This window comes from Apostichopus japonicus, chromosome 7, assembly GCF_037975245.1.
Source record: "Apostichopus japonicus isolate 1M-3 chromosome 7, ASM3797524v1, whole genome shotgun sequence".
In the NCBI taxonomy this organism is placed as follows: domain Eukaryota; kingdom Metazoa; phylum Echinodermata; class Holothuroidea; order Aspidochirotida; family Stichopodidae; genus Apostichopus; species Apostichopus japonicus.
In genome coordinates this window covers 2,900,816-2,925,019 of record NC_092567.1, presented here as the reverse complement: position 1 = coordinate 2,925,019, position 24,204 = coordinate 2,900,816, and the positions used below count along the sequence as shown (strand labels likewise).

The following is a 24,204-nucleotide window of genomic DNA, read 5'->3' as shown; positions in this document are numbered from 1 at the left end:
ATACGCATTAATACAAGTCAATCTATAACATTCCAAAATTATCATTTTAATCACCTAACTTATTAAATCTACCAGGTCGGACATTTGAGCCACTTGTGTGAGAAACCTGCAGCTTTTTTACCGAGCAGGCTAACTGAAATAATGTTATTTAATAACTGATTAGTTGAATGACCATACTCCTGCCAATATACCTGACACTTTATATGAAATATACCTTTGTTAAATACTGTATAGGGCCGAGAGCTTTGAGCCTCTATAAAACAGTTTTCCTATTAAGTCTAATAATAATCAAATGCAATACATAGTTATTAAAAGGAATCTTTCGTCCATGTTTTTCCAGGAGCAACTAGATCGTGGTGTTCTACTGACAGCTGGTTTGTCTTAATTTTGCCCACATAATTATAAAAACTGTACGTCATTTCCAAGCCAACAGACTTATGGCCACATGATGTTTAAAAAGTAAAATGGTTTTGAATTGAAAGTGCGCCACCTATTTTACCCTGCTGCAACTCTCAATAGCAGAAGTTCGCCAGAGCCGTAGCTCAAACGTTAAATGTTCCGCTAACTGTTCACACCCGATGAACTCCATGTAACAGAAGATATTTCAATGAAGACCCAATCAACCCGATTAAACTTAAAAGTAATAATTAATTAGTATAATTAAACCCTCAAGGATATGAAGTGTTTACAGATAACAATATTATTTGTAAAAAAAAATATATAATTAGCGGATGTTACTATTTAATTGGAAGAAACGATAAAGTTTAGAAAGTTAAAATCATAAGCAATACCCAATTTAGGAATATCTACAAACACAAAGAAAGAAAAATGTTACATTTCGAAAAAATCTACTAGAAGTTATGTCACACTCAAACCGTAATTTAGGAATGAATTTGATAATTAACTAATTAAACACAGATGGACATCATCTTTAAACAAATCATATTAATTAGAAATAATTATAATTCAAGCAGAATAGTCGGATTTGGATTAATAATGAAATAATTTGTAAATTAAATTTTGAGTTTAAGCCTCGTCAACCTTCTCTCTGGAAACTTGAATTTGATCTACCGTACATCTGCTTCTCTAAACTGCATTTTAATTATAAGAAACAACCTATTGATTTAAATATAATTCTTCAAACTCTCCTTATACTTTATAAAAACCTGGTATTAGTTAGAGTAGAAGTTTCCTTTTCATGATCCCTATAACATTAAATTACATTTTCCTTCTGAAAGTTCTAAATAAAAATACAAATAAATTTGATCAATATTTTTCTTCAAAAGATAGATAATCTCAATTATTATTGACCCATTTCTTATAAAATTCTCAACCCGTCATTGAGATTTGTTTCCTATTAACTAATAAATAAAAATGTGTAGCCTCACATTCTTATTTTATTAAACCTTTTACTAGCCATAAAAACTGTAATTAATAATTTAATTGTAAAACAATAAAACTAACCCTCTAATCCTACATTACCACTTTATTTTTCTCTAATATAATCTAATTATCCCTGTTTATATTTGGGACTCCTTGAAATCAGCCCCATATTTCCGTTCCAATAACTGATTGCTTCTTACAAATAAACACGACCTAAATGTCCTAGTTTATCGCTTTAACTTTCCTTTATTTTTATTTCGTTATTTTTAATATTTATAATATCATAATAATTATTCTAATCCTAACCAAATCCAATCTATTTATCTCTATCTACTCTATTATCAGTAACTCTATTCTTTCATTCTAGATTCCTATCTCCCGTGTGGTGCTATGGTCCTGCTCTCCTAGAGTTGATGAGTCTGGTCTGAACCTTATCCTTAAGTCTGGTCTCTCTCTCTCTATCCTGAGTTCTCTCCAGTGGCTGTGGATCTATGACTACAACAGGAGACTAACTAATGAAGAGTTGGCGGCCATCTTGTCTTACTCCTCACAGTGTACAAGCTTGAAGGAGCTGACGTAAGTATTTCGGTGTAGATGTTAGAATCATCATAACAGGTACACAGGGAATTAATTTAATTATGAAAGTTGTCAATATTAAACTAACAATAGAGAATGTAATTTCTACTGTATTTTAATGTCAAGGATTGAATTTAATTAGTTTAGTTGAATTTATTTCAATAATTAGGTCATCGTGGAAGGTGTTATGTAGAATGGTATGATAAATAAAACAAAATATAATGGATTATTAGGGAATATTTTAAGAGGGTGCTGTTAAGAGAGGGGTGGATGGGTCGGTGGTGGTTGTTCAAAATGTTCTTTGTTTAGTTTAACAATTTAACTAAGTATTAGGTTTTATAATGACAGGAATGTTTATTAGGATAAAATAAGAGATATATAGACAAGGAAATTGGATTTTACTAATTCTAGCGAGTAAAATTAATATTCTAAAGTAAAGTTTTATAAGGAATAACTGTTACTTTTGACTGAGACCTCCAAAATAGTTGATTCTCAATTATGTACAATTAATATAAGAAACTAAAGAGATTGAAAATCGTTATTAATATTAAAGTAGTAAATGATGGCAATGAAAATAGCAATAACTTATAACTTTGTTGTTATAAACTCCTCATAATTGTGATCAGATTATGACACTCTAGCAAAACTGAAATGTATACAAAAGAAGCAACCAATAAAACAGTTTTAGTTGTCGAAATTTAAAAAACAGTTACGCAAAATAAGTTAACAAATTGAAACAAAATAAAGGTTAACTAGAAGGAAATAAATAATTGAAATTGAGTTAACTATAAAGTTAAAAAAAAATAATAATAAATATATATTCATGCTTATATTTTAACATAATTATCAACAATAATGAAAAATTTAACCGAGAGCTTTCAGTTTTGTATAATTCATAACTTTAAACAAAAACTGTTTAATATTTTAATATCACCCAAATCTCAAAAGAAAAGACAAAAGCTACTGAGTAGTTACACAAATGAAATATGTGAGAACGAAAGCTGCTTAACGTATGTTACATGTGAAACAACGCCATTCCGGGAATAACTGTGACCGCGGAGAAAATATTACTGGAAATAATACACTTCGGGGGTTTTGTTTGGTCTGACTATAAACAAAATGTAACAGAGAATGTTGATTCCCTATCTAGACTAAATACTTAACCCCAATCCCAGTTTGCTCTTGGGTAATTTTAGTCTCGCCTCCTCTGCCCCACTCCCCTTCAGACACCTTACCTATACCCACCACCACCCCTTCCTTCACCGCGCCCCCTCCCCTTCGCACATCATCTTTTTTAGGGAGCCCTTCAAATCAATTCCGTTTCTACCCGATAACATCATCACCGTTTTAGTACACACAGTAGGCCTACTTTACTTCTACAATAGTTTTCTGCACAGACGATTGATTCAAACAATTTATTTCTAAAGTAAAATAAGTTAGCAGTAGAGATGACACACCTGGATCTCCCTTAAATACCTCATTAGCATAATAATAGATGACACGAGCCAGGGTTAAAGATAATGAATAGAAAGATAAACGAGTAATGCGTGTGTATTGTACACCTGGAATGTTGTCACTGCCAGACAACGTAACCATGGAAACCGACGATGAGAAGGTCAGTCTGTGTCTAGCAGTGGCTGGGAATAATGCATCATTTTATTCAATACTTGTTAGGTATATATCTAACAGCCATTCAGTAATACTGTATGTCATATGCCATGATATTATATATTTTAAATGAGTAAACTTGATTTCCTTGGTTGTTTAATACATCCCTCACTTGCGCCTCTCCCTAATTCGATAGAAGGATTGTTTTATTTCCCTTTCTTTGTTTTTTCCCTTTATGTTAGTACTTCTCGTTGGTATATGGAAGTCTGTCTAATTAGCACATAATTGAATAGCCCTTAATATAACTCACATATCTAATATGTGACTACAAACATTGTGGGTTCTTAATTGCCTAGTTTTATTGAGAACAGTTTTGTTCTGTGAAGTTGATTAAACGGTTAAACGGTGGAGATAAAATATTGCTCGTGTTTAGCAGGGAGAAAGCAATTCGAAGGTTCATGTCGCCTTATAACAAATCTGAAATATAGTAATAACCAAGTTAATATATTTCTCAGCCATAAATCATAAACAAGCAAACAACAACACGAGCAAGAAAAAAAAAGCACTTGAGATCCTCAAAGATTCGTTTGATGAGATCTTTTATCTCTTTAAATATCGAATTATATACCGCACTAGTTCTTTTTTATCTACACAGATCAGGCGAAAGTGATTAAATTTTTCCATCGACGTTTAAAATGTATAATGGATAACGACAACTAGAAATCGATTTCAAATTTGCAACTTAACTGTTTTTAGCGAATTTAGAAAGGCTTAGAAGGCTGTCATCATCGCCTTCAGAACTTTCTTTACAATGGTTTACATTATTGTTATAACACACGCTAACAAAATGAAGTACAGATTTCTATCCCCGGTACACAATGAATGAACCTACAAGTTAACAATCAGAATAAACACTTATACAACTGCCAGGGGCATATCCAGGTCGTAAATATGGCCACAGTTCATTTAGCTTTGTTGCTGAGCAGGAAAAAAAGAAGCAGTTATTCACTTGTTGAAATGAATTCATTGCGTGATAATTTGCGATGTTTTACATGAATCATGGTGGTATGTATATTAAAACTGAACATAATTAAATTGTGATAGTAACATGGTCGACAAGTAAAAAGAAAAAGAAAGGAAAATAAAACAGAAAAGAAACCGAAGGAGAGGTGTTATGTTCCTGGAAATACAGTTAGTAGAGATCTGTGGGTTATTGTATTCCGTCGGTCGCACATCCGGGGTTTTCCTCCCGTCAAATCGCAGCGAATAGAGTGAAAACATGTAAACTAAGTGTGTCTAAATACCGCGAGTCTACGCTTTCAGAACGCATGAAGAGAAAGATGAATACTCTACGCATAGACCTCTAGGCATAAGAATGCAAGATAAAGTTGTGCACACTTCGTGACGGGTGGGCTAGGTGTTTCAGCGTTTACATAACGCGTTGCCAATTTTTCAACAATGTTGTTTGCTCTCAATAAATCAACGATTACGTAAGACATGATCGAAGTTTTGAACTGTTGAAGAACCATAAACCCGAATTTTGCATACCTAATTAAAGTAAGTCACTATCTTCTCTCAACTTTGTTGACCCATTTCGTATGTATACACACGCTCAGTTATCTCAACACTACACATTGTTTTAACCCCAGCCACATGACGTAATACACATTATACAGGACAACATACTCGGCGATACGTAGTTTTATAGTTTTATAGATAAATTTGAAGATTAAAACCAAGGTGAAGAGTGTTTGACCTGTAAATTTAAGCAAGCTTGAACACTTCACTGTTCATCAATCTGACTTCAAGCATTAACGCTTTTATTTTTGGTTTCGATGATAATCGTAACGTATGCATTCATGCAGGCGGAGAGTGTGTGTGTGTGTGTCGAGGACTTGAACAAAAGAATTTCAGGTCCTCGGTTGTGATTTCTAAAGAATCACCACGTCCTCGGAAGAATTCTATTGTATGGGGTATTGTTAAAGTTAGGGTACATGGATTTGAACAATGGAAAATACAATGGGGTCCTCGGTCTGAATGAAACACAAACATGTGTGTGTGTGTGTTTGTATTATCGGACCTCAAAGGACGATGATTTGACTATACACCTTTTGTATGAGGACGTACAGGTATGTGTGTGTGTGTGTGTGATGCCTCGCTTGTGAACACGATATCTCAAGTAGGGAAGCTTGGTCCAATCTAAAAATTTGGTGTATATAGGTACCACATTGAGTAGAAGAACCCTATTGTTTTGTGGGGAGGTCATTTGGGGTCACAAGCGCCAAATACTGAAAAACTTGTAAACACGATATCTCAAGAAGGTAAGCTTGGACCAATCTCACATTTCGTGAATAGGAGGACCACATTGAGGAGCAACAGCCTATGTTTTTTTTTTTTTTTTTTTTTTTGTGGAGATCAAAGGTCATTTGGGGTCACCGGGGGTCAAATTTTGGAAACCTTGTTTTATAAACTACCATATCTCCCACCAACCAGCCTATCAGATAACGTGCTCGTTACGTCTCATACGAATATGAGGCTATTGGCAATTGGTAATGAGCTTATGGGCATCCGTAGAATCTAAAACTGAAAATACGAACATATTTTCATTGGCTTCAACGTGCCGCTCGGAAGCCTTATTTTGCGTGCAGAAAGATGTATTTTGTAATACAGCGGTTCTGTTGGGCGTTTTCGTCTTATTTATTTCAGATTGAATGTAGTTTCGTTGTGACAAGGCAGCGTTTATGAAACTTAACAGTTCGTCTATTTAGATTTTTTACTATGACCAATCTCAACGCGAAATAATTGTGTAAAATGGTCTTAGTTTGGCAGTGAGTTCACGAGCTTTTGTCTGGATCGGTTGTTGATCCAAATTTGTGTAGTCTCTTCCACCAGTTTCAGCATAGCTAGGCCTTAAAAGTAACGTTCGACTTTCGTCACGTTTATGATTATGGGACAATTTGAACGAACCTGGCTAGGCCTGTGAGCAATTTTATGTTGTGTAGGCCAGCAACGGTTGGGTCGATTAGGGTTCGTTAACACAACAACGTGAAGAATACGAGTCAGAATACCAATACACTTAAGATGGCAAAACATCTCCTTCATTATTTCTTAAGCCAATTTTCCTCCAGGCTATCAGTCAAAATTCGTTTTGAGACAAGTTTTCTGGAGAGATCTTACAGCCTCAGATTATCATTGCGTAAAAGATCGCTTTGATTTAAGCAGTGAAATGTAGTGCTAGCGATATTTTTCACGCATCAATCTGCAGCTAAAAGACAGATAATTAATTGGGAAATTGTACGAAGTCGCCGCTCTAATTGAGCAGCGGTTCAAAGTAGCAGTGAGGTGCTGCATATGCTTAGGACTCCCGCACACCTAGTTTATGTATATTATATGCCTAGTTAAGTAGAGGAGCCCTTATGTAACAGAAGCCAAGCTATCTTCGTAGGTATTTTACAGATGTTGTATTTTAATTGTTTGAGACACTACAGTACAGGCCTAGCTGCTTAGAGAACCCTTTTATTAAAATATAACCTTTAATAAATAGTTTTCAATGCTGTAGCAATATAAATGATTAGTGCAACAATTATTTCCAATATATTGCCTACATGTGTACATTGAGTTGTTGTGTCCGCTATAACCCTTACATTATATATAAGATTAGTGAAATATTCGAACGCGCCTGCTTTAACCAGTCACTGGATAGATACAGAAAACTAACGATTGTAAAGAAACGTTTTACATAAGAAGTAGCAGTATTTATGCGTTAATTATGCTAATTAGATACAAGGAACATAACCTACTGTATATATTTTCTTTCAATTTTCCGGAGTAGTGTTTTACATAGAACTGGGCAATTCAGGTATAAGGTAGGATGATACTGAGCTAGACTTTAACATATTTATTGGATATTATGCACTATCTGTTACCGGTTAATCCAAATAATTTCATTTCGTGCTCGATAAACTCAAGTGCCCTCTTTTTGTTGTGTGTTTGTAACAAGTGCCTTCATGTCTAAAAAATTGCTATTTGGCTTCAAAATAATAATAATGATAAAATATGCAGTTCAAAAGTACCGGTATAAAGAAAACTTTTGCTGAAAACTTTTGCCTCCCCTCAGTGGTTGTGCCTCCACCTTCCAATAAAAGTTTTCTTTTGCGAATCAACGACGATGGCATTAGCGTATTCTTAACAAAGTATGACCAGGAAGTCTTAATAATTCCAAGTTATGAAGGGGTCGGAAATTTTGGACACATGCAGCTCTTCATTGAGAAAATAGTTGGATAGAAAGATTCGATTGTGTAATGATTAAGGTCATTATTATCAACTCCACAAAAATGTTATACTTTTGTACAATTTCATTTAGATCAAAGACAAAAACAATGCGTGCAATGCGATACAATTATGAAGGTTGATATTGAATAAATACTTAAATAACGTTGGTATATCATATAATAGTAACAATTTATGTTTAACTCCAACCCGAGATGAAAAATTGTTGCGCCCAGTAAAGAATGTTGCTATGTCCTCGACCCTCCTACCCCTCTCCCTTACATTCTTCCTCCGTTTTAGTGTATGTTTTGCAGGTTTGTTATCCCGCCATTACATTGAAATATGTTATTTGTAGCATCTTAAACTCTTTTGAGATTAAAAAAGATTTTTTTTTCAGCTTTAAGATTTATTTTTCTAGATTTCGTATCTTACCACTGAACTCTAACAATCTCAGTCATTTTCAGTTCTCATTTAAAGCGAGGATTCACGAAGACGAACTATATCATCAATACATTTGCCAAAAATAACATACGATATAAATCACGTGATCCGAGCAAAAAATGGCAGTTCAGCCAATTCTGATAATGTGGACGGCTATACATTTCACAATATCAACCACATACAATTTACATACAGCAGTTCCAACTATCATCATTATTATCTACGATACTATTTCCATTCTAGTTTATTTTTCGTAGAATCGTTTGAGCACGAGACTTGTGATGATAATTAATTCTGATCTAATGATCAATCAGATGTGATTTATGTCCTTGTTATTTATTGTTTGCGTTGTTATCCTCATTGATTTAGTAAACAAAAAACCTGACTAGGAGGACATTCCTCTACGTCTTTTACACCTTACACAATGATTACTCTACTTCTCTCCATAGGTTTGGAGGGAACGATCTGCCAGACACTATTCCAGTTGGATCCATTCCATCATCCTTGAAATCAAGATATGTAAAAGGTATTGTCACAATGACGTCATAATGGACACACTTAACATTTCTTACATTTAGTAAGGCTTTTACCAACTATGTGAATTTCTTTTCACTTGTTGATTGTTGTTGAGTTACATACAAGAGAGTAATGAATCAGCAACACATGATTGCCATTTTATATGAAGGAGACACCCAGAACAGAGTCTAACTGTGATAGTAAACAACGAACTGAATAATAGAAATGTAACAACACTTAATATTGCTAGGCTTGGTTGATTTAAGAGATAAATCATATTCCTTTCATTTCGCTCTTTCGAGATCACTGCCCTATAAGATGTTATTGTGAGAAGCCATCACATCAATTGATGCTTTAAATCTCTTTCCAAAAAGTAGTGATATCACACACTTTGGGCAACTTAATTACACTGCGACAATGATTGTGTAAGGTTTTAAAGTTATGTTGTGCTCCTCGGAGTCTGTCAACCCCCACACCCCCGCCCCCTTAAAACAAACACATTTAAACACATCTACACCTCCGCTTAAACCATTCTTTCAATCTGAATAGCAAAATCAAACCGCGAAGTTTAAAATTATTTTCTTCCAAGTTCTTCAAACGAAGTTCTTGTATCTCTAAAATTGCTGCAAATTGTATTAAAAAATATGCGAAAACAAAACAGAGACCAAAAATTTAACTTCAAATTATACCTTTTGAGGCATAGTTTGACTTATATGACTTGACTTGACTTATGTCCAATATCTAAGTCTAAACGCAACATTGTGTTTTAACTATTTTAAGTTAGTTTGAAATACGTGGTGGAGGGGTTGGGGAGGTGGGGAGAACCACAACACCCCCTTGACCGACGCTTGAAAAGAGTACAATCTACTTGTATTGGCAAACATTAACATACATGCATGATTTGCCTTGAACAAATATTTATAGAAATAATATGTGGGTAATGATATGAGGGAAAGCATTTAACACTATATGTGAATTTTCAAACCATATTATATTTTTTCCATTTATACACTTACGAAAGTAAGAGTTATAATACAAAAACGAAGAAAAAAACAGAATCGGTCTGTCTGTTACTCCCTTACGCCTACAGTTCCCCATATTTGGATAATGTTTGGCTAATAAAATGAAGCAGCTTCCAGAGGCTTCGCCGCCTGCTAACCCCCCCCCCCACCCACCGGGGCCTAACACTACAATCCGCTGAAAAGTGAGTTCTTCTCATAGATATATTTCCGTGTTTCAAAATTTCTTCAAGAGAACGAAAACTATCTTCAAAGGGTGCAGCTTAAGTCCATCGGATCCCCTCCAGCCTGCTTGGAATACATAATAGATTTTCGATCATTTATTTATTACATCTGTTTTGTTTTTGAGTGCTTTAAACTAAAGTTACGAGAGAATAGAGGATATCACCAAATGTAAAATCTTCAATGGGCTTCCCCTCCTGGAACCAACCAGGGCTTGAAATGTATTCCATAGAAAGCCCTCAACCCCGCTTGAGCTATCAGAAAAGTTCTGTACAATATTGAAGTTAAGTTTCTTCCTGACAACCCTATTTAAACATTCTGCAGCTTCCGGGGACTTCGCCACACACCCTTTAATAACATGAAACAATCGAAGAAAATTATCTAATTTACGTTTTCGGTCTGTATATCTGCATACAAAGCGAGAAGTGCGTGAAACAGGCTTTATGCTTATTAATTATTCAAGCCATCAATATACATATTGTGTATCGATTCGGTACAGTTTTACATCGGCATTATACACTTAATGATGTAACCAGGGAGTTGTTATGGAATAACAACTCCCTGATGTAACGATCTATATTTTATTCCATTTACCGCGTGTTATCTGTCGAAGTTTTAACTTAATATTTGAGAAACCACTAATCTTGCAAGTAGTAGTTAAGAGAGGGATTCAGATACAATTCAAGTATAGTTTTATTCATCGGTCAACGCGTAAATACAAGAACAGATCAGTAATGTTTGATCTGTATGGTTCACCATCTTGTCTACAGACGTCTAAAAAAATTGTAGACGCTATATGATTCATTGTAATCGTTTAAGTTAATTAAAACTAACCAAAGGCATTACTAGGAAGAAACGAGTACAGGCGAGAGGTCGGGTGCAGGAGGGCAGGTATAAATACTTCACGCGGCGCTTCTTGCTTATGTGCTATTTACTCGTTGGTTGTTATGGTATTTCTTTTTTTTTTGGGGGGGGGGAGTGTGGGTGGGGGTGGGGTGATTTGACTAAAGAGCTACAGTATATGTGAGTCTTGCTTTAATGTTATATACGTCGCTAGTCAAAAACAATGTATTATGTACATACATGGCAGATCACTATGACACCTACATTACATCTCCGAAATATACGTTTTCAAGCGATACTCATGTTGTTATGAACAACTGAATATCATGTTTTGGTGTATAATAAATAAAAATGCAAATGCACATGAAATAAAGAAAAAACCTTTCATAAAAATACTTGCGCCTGTTTCTTTTACTACAATACAAGGTTCGCATTAGCCGCGGGATTGCGAGATCCCACAATATGATTTCAAATCATGCATGTCAAAAGTTGCCAAGTCAGGATTTCTCGTAATAAATTTCAGCTCTCAACTTGAATTAAACATACATTCCGGCTGTGACCATGTAGGGATTCATCGCTAAACGATCGTATTTGGAATAAACGTTTAGTCAAAAGCCGTGATTGTTTTTGTTTTGTTTCCCGTCTATAATCCATCTTATAACATCCCGTAAATGTCCTTGCCAGTCTTTCCTTCTATTAACAAATGATTGAAAAAATATAGCAATTTTGAGAATTCCATTATTCACGCATGCACGAACGTATGCAGTAGCTATAACTATGAGAGGAAAGCACTTGCTATGGACTACCAGAGTTAGGCTAGCTGCTTGATGACAACAAAGATACGTGCACTCGACAAATTTTGTTTTCGTAAAATCCCTACAAATCTCCAAATACATGGTAGGCTAAAATCACAAAGAGTCAACATTGAAATCTAGTCAAACCATCTGTTTATTCGCTTAAATTGTGTCGCAGTTAGCCGGCACTAAAATATTCACCGAATACTTTCGTTATTGCTGTTATCTTTGACCCCATAGTAGTCAACCACCAGCCTAAGTCAATGAGGAAAGCTAGACTAAGAATCTGCTTATTTGCTCAAATTGTAAGGCAGTTGGCTGGAACTAAGCTATCCATGGAATAGTTTCATTATTACTGCTATCTTCGACCACATGCTAGCCTAACACCACATTGGTTTTTTTTTTTTTTTTATACACACATATACACACATACACAAACGTAGCCTTGTATATAACTTTCAATTAGCTATTGTTAGCAATTGTTTGGAAAGTATGTGCTATGTTTTGAAGAGGTAATATAGTATCGTACGTACACAGTTGCTGCTTCGATGGATTAAAGATTTCAATTTTGAGTAGTGTTCACCGGTATCATATTTTCGTGTTCAGTGTTGAGTGATTTTATCCACACAGGAAAAAACCCCATTACGAATGGCTCAAACTAGAAATTGTAAGCAATTAAACAGCCATCTACACTACAAGAAAGTTATTTCATTAAATTAATCTTCCGTATTCGCGTGTCTTGATTAATCAAAACATGAACTCATGAAAGCAATCGCGTAGCAATTACGCGACCACCCTCTCAGAAAACGGGTACTCGTTTTGTGTGTTTTCGACTCGGGTACACGAATGTTAAGTCGGGTACCCAGGTATTCGGGTACCCGACTCAGACCTAGACTGTTTTTACTCATTAAATAAAAATAATGCTCAAGAGAATTTTGTCATCCTTCGCTTGGGTGATGTAAATTATCATGATGCAACTATGCTGCAGGCTATGGTAGTCTCTGATGAAAAAGGAATTATCATGGTTATTCAAAATAGATACGTGTTTCTTGAGTTTAATGGAAATGAGCATTTGTCATATCGTCACCAGTATTGTTACCGAATCATAACCGTTAAACTAGGGATTCCGGAATCAGAAAATGGAAACAAACAGAAACAAAGAGATGTTACAATGGTCTGTTCTATTTGAATTCAACAAGTATTGTAATTGTATACAATTGCTGCTGATATTTCTGTTTAGTTCTTGTTGTAGTTTTGTCACGGCCTTATTGATGTTCTGAAAGACAAACCACGACACAAATCATAATTTATGTTGATATGATATCTTCATACATAGTGCTTTACATGTAAGTGTTTTTTGTCACCATCAACACTTCCGTCGATAATAGACTTTAAGGTAGGTTTCTTGAAACTTCTTAGAAATTTGGACAGTGTTAATGTTCAATGTTACAATTGTGCATGTCAAGTCATTATAACACGATGTTAGATTATTCAAACCTTCCTCCTGAATATAAGGGACAAGTATAGAGATTGATGTTTTTAGTCTTAATACAGTTGAACGAAAACCCAAGAAAGTGGCTAGAAACAAAACACATAAACCTTAGTTTACACAACTGACATACTCTCAGGACATCGGAAATGTGATCACGTGATCATCACGATGATTTGTCTAGTCTTATAGCTCCATAAATTCAAATACTATTTTTTCCATTATCAACATTTAAATTATTGGCTTTCATAATCTGTGATGACGTCACTGAAGTTGAGCCTTCTCTGATCAGTTCATCGTCCCATGGATTATTATTCTTGATCTGAGCAGCAAATAATCGACTAGCAAGCTTTGGTTTCTTAATTTAGTACAAGAAATGTTTATGTTTGAATGGGGGTGTTTTCCTTGCAGGCTTAGTGTATAATTGATCAGATATATTAATGAGATGATAACAATTCTAAACTGATTGGTTATATAACTAAGAGGATAATAGTTGTAAAATGATCAGCTATATTACTGAGATGATAATGATAGTAAACTGATAAGATACAAATTGAAGAATCAACTAGATTGATTACTCAGCTGATATGAATTTGGCATCGAGTGGAAATATAGATTTGTTGAATATAATGTTTATATTATCAATCCAGACCAGCAAAGATTAAGCATGCACTGATACTATTCATATGTCTCTTTCATTTTATTCATACAGTTTGGAATTTGAGCACACCTAATCGTCGTCTAAACTTGCAGACCGGTCTATGGCAGGTAACAGACAATTCACCTTTATGGCAGCTATTGCTGATAATGCAAGTCCGCCCTCTGTTTTTCATTCACATTAATTATTTATATCAACATAGTGATAACATGTGGCGGTTAAGTGTACATGATTGCTGTCAACATTATAAGCTTTAATAAGCAATTTATATTTTCCCATTACGGGAACTGGTTGGGGTAGCGTTGGTGGGTGGGGGAGATTGTCGTCTGTATGAAATATAAAATGGGGGGGGTATCAAAACCAGAAATTTTCTTATACGCGGCGCGCCAACCGATGGAGGGGCTCCGTTTAGATAGTAACTCGCCCCCCCCCCCACCGGGTTAGAAGATCCTGGATACGCGCCTGTGTTAGACCCGTGTATTTATCATTATACTCAAACAACTACTTTATCAGTAAAACAATTCTCCACAAGTACGGTACATATTTATAACAATGAAACATATTGAGTTAGATAAAGGTGTAAGAAACAAAATCAATATGATCGTGTTTTAGCTTCGCTCCTCAATAACGTTCCTATGAAACTGTTATATTGTTGACGATGCATATGTTGTTCAATCTCTAAAACTCATTTAATGGCAGCTGTCACTGTATGCAAAGATGCAGCAATGAGTAAAGGAAACTCGGTTCTAGTAGTTTCAATTTGTAAAGATACAACGTTATCAGCATTCAAAGAAAAGCTGAGTTCAAATCGCTTTATTCTAGAAATGATGAGAAAATTGAGGAATGAGAGCTGTAAAAGAGAATAGATGGGGTCGGGTGATAAGAGCACTGTTTTCATGAATATCAGCTAAAAAACTTCAGCTAAAAGGTATACATTTAGACAGGTTTGTTACATATTGTGATATATGTTGATGTATATGCCGTTTGTTTATTTGTGCGGGTTGTTATGAACAATGTCAAGTTTGTTATGTTCATTTAATTTTGGTGAATATGTTAACCATAACACATACATCAGATGTAACAGTCGTATAACAGTCTTTTTAACCGACCCTGTAGCTTGGTGTAGCTGCCCGTATAGCTGTGCTTGTATATCTGCCCCTGTGTAGCTTCCACCGTTTATCTGTCCCATATAGCTTCCCCTGTATAGCCGCCCCATATAGCTGCCCCGTATAGCTATCCCGTATAGCTGCCCCTTTATAGATGCCCAGGGCTGCCCCAGTATAGATGTCCAGTATAGATGCCCAGTTTAGCTGCCCCTGTATTATGATTTTAAGTGGTTTTGTTCACTTTTACGGGAGCCTTCCAAAAATCATTTCAACACTAAATGATAGTAAGCTTTAAATAAGTTGTCTTCGTTCCAGTAATTACTGAACAAATTCACTGTTGAAATTTTGTGCTGTTTTAGCGAATTAATTCAAAAGTACATGATTGGCATGTGATAATTTTAGCAGCTGACTACAGGGACAGAGTTTTGGGTGATCTACCCCAACTGTATAAGTCAATGAAAAGTTGGGGAATGGCTAAAGATAAATAAAGGTGAGAATTAAGTCACTGGGTAAACGTATTTCTTAACATGAAATAAAACTGCCTATTACGTAATAGGTTGTAAATTTGACCAAACCATGTATTTGTAGAATTGGATATTGGATATTCTGCAACTAACTAAGAGGTATAGACATATTGTTACAACCAAATGACTGCTCCTGATTTGAATTATTTGTTGCTTAACCAGATTTAGACAATTTTTTGTCCCACAAATTTAGTGTCATGGATATTTGTTAAGAACTTTAACCTTCCCGCTGTTAGGATTTCGGTGTACTGAAGTAACATTATGTTTTCAAGGTTCTTATCTTCCTTATACTGCCAAGTTTGCTACCTGCAGATTGTAGCAAAACAACACAAAGTGCAGAAGCTGCAAATGTCCATTTCTGCTCCTCTTCCTTCTAAGTTCAATCTTACTCAATTATTAACTCAGTTCTCTCTAATTGTTTCAAGAGATTTGAATGATAACTATAGTTTAAGTTACTACTTATCTAGATTAGTGTAAACATTTTGACGTACATAGCTTCAGGGGATTTGAACGATCACTACTGTTTAAACATTATTTATCAAGGTAAATGTTTCTGCGACGGTTCCACGTACACTAATGTGTATAAGACATTAACAAACCAGTTATGTTTTGGGTCAGAAATGAAGATGAACTGGTAATGTAACGTAGGGTGACCGATGCGAAGCAGCGCGATTTGAATTGTGTTGTTCTTTCAATGGTTTTAAAATCATATTAGAAACTGGTTGTCATTGCCGATCATTTGTGTGTGGATTGCATAGATAAACGAAATTGCTTGTGAACATCAGACTCACCGTTTTCCAGAATGCGAATGCTGGACATTTTGGCGATTGATATTAATGAAGGAAGAGGTGATACGTTTATTGATAAAATGAAAGAAAATTGAAGACTATTTTGGAATTCGTAAAAGTATTATATTCGTTAATTGAAATAAACTGTAAAAAAAAAAAGATCTTGTAAATATATGTTTGTAGTGGTACCAGGTTTGCTCTGTGGTATAAATCGTTACTAATGATTCGGCGGAGCTGTGATTAAATCACTTTTTACGCACATTTACACAACAAGACCATAATGCTAGTTAGTATGTGGGGCAATTGTACTACTGCTTCGTTCTGTTGTCTAGCTACCATGGTAATCAAAGAACCGGACACGTAATTTGTGACGCTGTATACGAACACAATGTTCATAAAGATCACCCACATCAATCAGTCTTTTTTTTCTTCAAGATACTGCGTCACGGATATATATACATCCTAAGCCCGTGCCGTATATTGCTTATACTGCATTTTGTGAAAAAGTATTTTAGATGTACATTAGACTCTCCTTTGGAGAAGCTGGATGATCCGTTTATAGCAATGGTTGAATGACAAGAATAACTTAACGAATGTAACATTTACATAGCTGGTTTCGTTTACAATGTCAACTTCATCGCCATCAAATAGCACTCAAAAGTTTTCATCAGTTTGATGACTTATTATAACTTTGATAGATGCTTGAACGCATGTAAAACCTGGTTGTTTTTTACCATCATCCGAACTTAAATCAGAACTATTACACATGTCATGACATGATACTAGCTTTACCTTCTTATTCATGTTATAATTGGGGCTGAAGTTGTTTGTATTCTCATCGTCTGCTGAGGCTAATTACAAGCGGTCAGATTCATAGTTCCTACTATAATATTGCTATACCGTTGAACAAATAACATGTACACTTAGAGCTTCCGTAGGAAATATCAACTCGAATCTATTACAATCGCCGAATATATTTAACATTTTATTACCGTTTTCACCAGTATAAATATAAAAGATTCAAACATGAGAACGAAAGACTAAGAAATAAACAAATATGTACATAAATATGAATGTAAAGATAAGAAAGTAAAAGGTTAATAAATACTTGAAACTTTATGTTGCTAAAAGTAATCTATAAAAGAAAAGGTTTCAAGTGGCTCTGTTTGAATCAACTTTTAAAGTTTATTCAAACAGAGCCAATAAAATAAGTTCCTAATGGCTTTATTCCATTTTCTGGCAGGATATGAGAATTGTGTAACTTTCTATTAGATTTAACTAAAAGACATTTAAAGTGCAGGATACAATGGGTGTTCTATATGTCTGCATGTATACTCTATATAGGAAATGTCCAATCAAAACGCTTAAAGGAATAATTAGTTAACGGAAGAGCTGTAAATGTTACATATTATAATTTTGAGAATTTTTAATCTGATTTTATCTTTTTGATACACCGTTATTGATGATCGAATTATCCCTCGCGATCAAAATGGTATAAGCAATGCTATAACTGAAACATCATCTTTGACGATGTCATAAGATGGATTTGTCTAAAGTACAGACTAAGCTGATTTACAGATATACGACTGTCTGGTATAACAGACAACACATAGTCATATAGTCTATATTGCTGTAGGTATTCCGTTACAGTCGCTACGGACTAAGACTTGTTTAGTTATATGGATGAAAGTGCTACAGTATAAACATATGTGTAAGAGGTGGGGGGGGGGCTAGGGGGAGGCTAAAACCCCCAACCAAATAGTTTTGTGAAAATTCGGGCAATATGCTGATAATTTTTCGGGCACCTACTGAAAGAAAATAAATTTCAACGTGTTTTTCAATGGTTAAACTGATTCTATTATGATCATTATTATTGTAACGACTTGCCCCAAAAAACAATACGGAAGGGTTATAAGAAGGCAAATGGTTGTATGTAATTGGCATGCGATGTAATAACCGATGCATATAATATGTGAATTAAGATGTTGTACGCGCACGAAAAAAAATGTGTTTTATTTTTCGGGCAAGTTGTTACAGCTCTCCCAAATCAAATTGGGCCCCTACGCCTATGCGTATGCAAAGCTATAACCTTAAGATATTGACATAAAAGATTCTGTTGAATACTTTCATTAGATCTGTTTTAAACTGTTTAGATCAGTGAGGTATGCGACATAATTATATAATACATGTCACGGTAGGACAGAGCGTTAATCTAGGATATGATCTTCATTTTACCCGAAATTCTTGAAATGGGCACAATGCTACATGTTGCCAAGTGTCTACTTCCTGTCAGGCTCACAGTATACTTTAGAAACCCATGTGAGGATATTACAAAGTTTTCATCACTCTTTTATCATCCTAAGCTTTGTATTTTGCTCAACTTTCTGTCCCTGTCCCTACTCCTCTCTTTCAACACCCTTTCATCTTATTTGGAACCATATTCAAGTGTTCCTAAAGCAGCCATATGCGTTGTGTAATATATAATGCATTGAAAATGAAACGAAATCTTATACAACCGTAAATGTTCAGATAGGCATTAATTAAGTGTTAATTCATGTAATCACACGTCGCACGTTAAGACATTCTGATTAAGTAAACTTGAACCGAATTAAAGACAATCGGTCATAAAATTCCATGTCTTGCCTAATTATCGTAATAACATACGTTCTCTGGTTTGATGTGTAATATATCAATGAACATATCAAAGATGAAATACAACTTCCTGAGAGATTCTTATGGGGGGGGGGGGGGGGTGGGGGAGGGGCTAGGTCCCGAACTGAAGTGACGATAATTATATTATTTTTTTAAATTTTCTTTTGTCCAACGACGAGGACTTATTTGTCCAGGATGTATATATCGCCCAATACAACGTATACGATAGCACCCTTGTGACGATGTATGGTAGCAATAACATGAGGTATATGGTACACATGAATGAAACTTAATGAAGTCTCCCTTCCACGCTCGTACTCCAGCACTTTCGTCCTATTTCCTAATTATTATTGTCCTTCTTTCTCCGCATGTAGACCCCTATATGCTCTCCTTATATAAGTAATTGCCCTGTGAATCAATGAGCATTCTCAATTTTAAATTATGGAATATTCAGACAGATTATAATATATAAAGCAAAATGAATCCATCGTGCTCTCAGTCAAAAACTGTTTTATTGGTGAAAATATAGATGGATAATTTTCATCTCTAGAATCTTTACGTCTGACGTCACTGCAAGCAGCAATACAACAATCATTAAATGTTACTTAGTAGTTTGAGTTGTAATGGGATTTGAGGGATCCATATTGATTATATTTCTTTATCAATTTAGATTAATGTGTATATACGTGACTGATATGAATGTGTGGGTCCAAGCAGGCTTATGAAAGGACGTATCTTGGTTTCACTTGAAACTAAGAAACAAATATATTTTTAGGTAGGTTTCATCAACTTGATGTACTTTAACATACTAGGACAATTAAATGGAGAGGTGACAACTTAAAAGTGTAACTAAAAGATTAAATTTAAGGTTTTTATTTAATTTTCAGGAAACGTACCATCCTCTTTGTACCATCCTCTTTATGTACAGTACTATGAATAAGCAGCAGCATTATGATACAACAAAAAAGGCAACGGTGAATCTGAAATAAAAGTGTTTTTAAAATATTTGTATTATTTCTTTCGTCTTTTCGAATAACTGATAAATACAATTTAAAACAAAAATATTATTTCGAAAGAGCTAAGGCCCGAGTGGGATGACAAGGGTGGGGGGGGGGGTTCAAAGTACCTGGTAATGTGGCTGATTTTGTAAAATTTACCACCCGGCAAATTAACTATTGTATCTTCATAATTATATTCAAGTACTGATGATAAAATAATGCAACATCCGGGCCTTGTATCCTCACATGGTTCCTATTGTTCTTAGTACTTAATTTCTAACAGAACCATTCAATATATTGGTATGTTATAGTATAAGAAACACTCTGATGTGGTAGAGTCCAAATATTCTTTTTTCAGAGCCAAGTTTGAGACCACTTGGTTCGAATATGGCACTCTCGAGTCCGAACAGAGTTCTATAGAGTATATGAGCAATCCAAACCAAGTCCAGCACGTGGTTTCTGCCAATACTAGTCTAATAGACACACAGGGCGCATCGGTTACACAAACCCAATATATTCCTTAATTTACAGACCGTCGCTTCCTGGTCTAAGTGTTCCTTGCCTAACGTTGAACAGAAAGAGACAACTATTGGAAAACTGATTATGTGCGCATGTAAAAACTACCAATTAAACATACACACACCCATGGTAAATTTAGAAAGAAAAAATCTGTGCAGGGATTATATATTTTATGATATTTTTAAAGGTTAACAGATCTACAGTAGTCTATTTAATTCTCCCCTTGTGTCTCTTATTTTATTTGTTCATCATACAAGTACATTTCCTAAACTGTCATGGTTATCTCTTCACGATCAACCAATACGATAAAAACAGAATATCTAAGACGAAGGGGGAAGGGGCTACTCAATATTTTGCTTTATTTTTGCATCATTACATTGATCCAATAACGATATTCTGGGGTCTATCTTTGAATACTGTCATCTTTTTCCCTCCTTGTCATCTTCTCTGTCGTTTATGGTATTTATCTGATCATCTTAGTGAGAAGCTCATCATTATGACGTCACTCAGTGTTTCATGACGTCATTCAGTCTTTATGGGCGGGTTTATAAAACTAACTATGTCTACCCTATAAAGCTGATGCTTATATTAATGTTATTAAGTCCGTGCACCTTACATGGACGAGTCTGTCTCCTATATTGACTTTAGTGTGTTGGAAAACTGTGCGTTTACCTCTCAGGAATAGTTTACTGTGATATTTGTGAAATATATCATTCTAATTTATAAATTTTTTGCTTCGCCATGTTATATTTTCCTGAAATTCAATTTCAAAATCTCATGAATATAATATTTCTCTTCCTTTCAGGCCTGTGACGAAAATGGCAAACTACCAGGAGAAGAGGTAAGCGAGACATATATTCATGTTCCTGTTAATTAGTAACGGTAATTTTAGTAACAGACACAGAGGTATTAATTAATGTGAAACAAAGAAATAAGACAAACGAGCATTAAACTTTGTTTCTCATCACGGAGAAAGATTTATAATTGTCGTGTATCGAAAAGGGAATTCAGATAGCCCAGTTACACGTGTATAACTCGTAATGATGATAGCACCGTTCTCAATGTCAAGTTTAGATGCGGCCTAAATAATCTTACTTCCGCACACACGGTCAAAGTATATAATGCTAAACTAAGAAACGGATAGACTTTAAAATAAGTTTAGTCCGGTGTTATGGCGTGTTACAAGCCTCATACAATATTGGAATATAACTTTTAAGCGGTCAATCCCCTCCCGCTGGTAGATGCTTCATGATTATTTTATTTCACTCTGCTGATGTGCATATCATAATTCGTTACCAATACCAAAAGTATTATAGAAGATATTTATAATTTTCTTGTAGAACATCCTTTGTTCATTAATTTCTCCTTGAAAATTGTGTTCACAATTTATTGACCGTGAAAGGAACTGATAAAAAAAAATTAACATTTTGAATGTTACTTTTATAGCGTAACAATTTTCTCTACACACAAAGGGCTAACTGTAGAAGTCTTTACTCAAATCTACCATAAATCTCTACTCCGGTATTCTTTGATATATTAAAATCATTACAATCATTCCCTGGGGTCGGGGAGGGGTTGGGGATGGTTTAGGATTGTATCCGTTGGGTAATAGCATCATGAATCATTGTGAAACGAGAGCATACACTGTGTCATAAAATCACTAACTCGGAGCGAACTGTTGTCATAAGACATGTAAGGAAACTAGTAGAAATGAACGGTTGATGTTTTAGTGACTGAGTGATGACGTCATACAGTAATCCATTACAGAGTGGATTAAATGGAGGAGGGGTGCATCAAGTAAGCTCCAGTTCAGGTCCGTTTATATAAAAGACATGACAGCAACGGTGTAGGTAGCTAACGACACTATAGTGATTAGTATGAAGCTGCGTGCATGAGAGTCGACTCTCTTTCAACATAAACCTTAAAAAAAAAAACATTTATTGAGCAATATACTTCCCAAATGTGTGTCAGTTCAAAGCCTACAGTAAGATTTCGAAACGGTTAACGCTGGTTGTTATCTCAATTAATTGATTATTTGTTAGCACAACCTGGTAGAGTTAATTTTTCTATACGGTCACCGTTGTTTTTAGTCTGCATTTATTTTTGCAATATGAAAGCCAATTTCTTTATATTTTACCAAACCTTTCTAAAGTTAGTCAAAATGAGCTAGCAATGAATTACTGTCACGGATTCTTTTAAGAAAGCAGCCAACAACGGCGTAAAGACGGACAGAGAGCGTATATGAGTTTCAAATGTTCAGTGAATTACAATTTATTATACTTATTTTTTACACCGGTCTGAGTCCGCCCTCCCCCCCCCCCCTTTCCTCCGTTCATCTGTAAAATGGTGTTATTGGGACGGTTAATTAGACTGGTTATTAATCAGAACGATGTGTCGATGATTAAACTATAGTTTGGGAAATAAGGTAGCTAGCAAGAAAGACTCTGTTTTCGCATTTAAGGCTTAAACTGTTTATATTCTTTCGCACTATAATATGCATTAATAATTAACACCTAAACTGTTCATATATGTAATTTATATCCTCCTGCAAGCAGGAACTCGAAAAAAAGCCATCATTGGCTAATCAAAGCCGCAAGCTGACCGAAGTCAGTCTCTTAGATTCATATTTAACGTCCATTATTATGAATTGTCTGTAACTGGACGCATTCATTAATCTTCTATCCCGTTACATTTAAATAATGGTCAATTCAGGGAATTTCTGTATTAAAGGTACACCAGTAGTGACATGGCCTACCCAACATTTCATTTAACTTTTAGACGAAATGATCCGATTGGTTTCAAAGTTCTACAGGAAGAAGGAATGAGTCAATGTCCAATTTGATTTTCTCCTACATTTGTGAATTCTTTCATAACGATGAGAATGTTAAACTTTAAAATTTAATTGAAAATGGCTACTCAGCTAGACGGGATCAGCTTTTAAACAGGATAGAACGTTTCCCTGCATCGCACCAATGTGTGATAGTACATTGGGTTGCATTGATTGAGTCATCGTGATATCAAGGGGAAATCCCCTGAGTAGGTCATTAGATGGTTACCAACAGGGAAGAGGGTCGGGTGGAGATAAGTGAACTGATTCTTGTACAGTAATACTGTTTTACACATTAACTTTTTTTTTATAGACTGGGAAAGGATATTATCCTCGTGCTGTGAGTCAATATGGGTTGACATATGTTATTCATTTTGTAATTTATATACTTATTTGGAATATTTCAAGCAAACAGAAGAACGTTTTTTTTATAGAATTCAATCTTCACAAATCCTTTCGAGCATGGAATCAGAGCGAACACATCATAGGTGACCATGGTTTCATGGATTAAGCCTTCACGTGTATATCATGTTCAGTACTACAATATTCGCAAGACGTACTCGTTAGGAATCCCTAAAATAATAACTGAAATAATAATAATGAACAGGACAACAATTTCCAAAACATTTGAAACATTCAAAGTTTTATGTAACATGACTCGATTTATCTGAAATAACACTTTTAATATGGATGCATATGATGAATATTTACAACATTTAATTATATACTGCACTGTCTTTGTTTCTGTGTCATCTTATACACATTCATTGCTTATATTTTTCTCTCTTGTTTAGGGATTCAATGAGAGGAGTTACCAGTGGAACCTGGCAAGGCGCAAGTAACTGTAAGTCAATACAGCTGAATACTCTCTACCTTAGTATTTACATTGTATTTGTTAACAGTGATTGTCTGCTACTTACTTTTATTTGTAAAATCTTAATATATTAAAAATAATCTCCATCAATAATCAGA

General features: G+C 34.9%; 2 protein-coding genes across 12 annotated transcripts in view; one reads left to right on the top strand and one right to left on the bottom strand.

The window, feature by feature from the left end:
• LOC139969995 (uncharacterized) overlaps window positions 1-24,204 on the bottom strand; it is a 958,452-nt gene that overhangs the window by 326,732 nt on the left and 607,516 nt on the right. The gene's annotated exons all lie outside the window — the stretch shown is intronic.
• LOC139969970 (uncharacterized) overlaps window positions 1-24,204 on the top strand; it is a 395,025-nt gene that overhangs the window by 37,561 nt on the left and 333,260 nt on the right. The window contains exons 7-11 of one of the 7 annotated variants that reach the window (XM_071975450.1): window positions 1,751-1,959; window positions 8,727-8,803; window positions 13,873-13,928; window positions 21,211-21,246; window positions 24,027-24,076. The exons of 2 other annotated variants lie outside the window; for them this stretch is intronic. In XM_071975450.1, the coding sequence (XP_071831551.1) occupies window positions 1,751-1,959; window positions 8,727-8,803; window positions 13,873-13,928; window positions 21,211-21,246; window positions 24,027-24,074 (426 nt within the window). In that variant the 3' untranslated portion in view covers window positions 24,075-24,076. Of the gene's footprint in view, window positions 1-1,750; window positions 1,960-8,726; window positions 8,804-13,872; window positions 14,203-21,210; window positions 21,247-24,026; window positions 24,077-24,204 lie in introns of those variants that run through there. 4 more of the 7 variants (XM_071975448.1, XM_071975449.1, XM_071975446.1 and 1 more) reach the window with 4 other exon arrangements.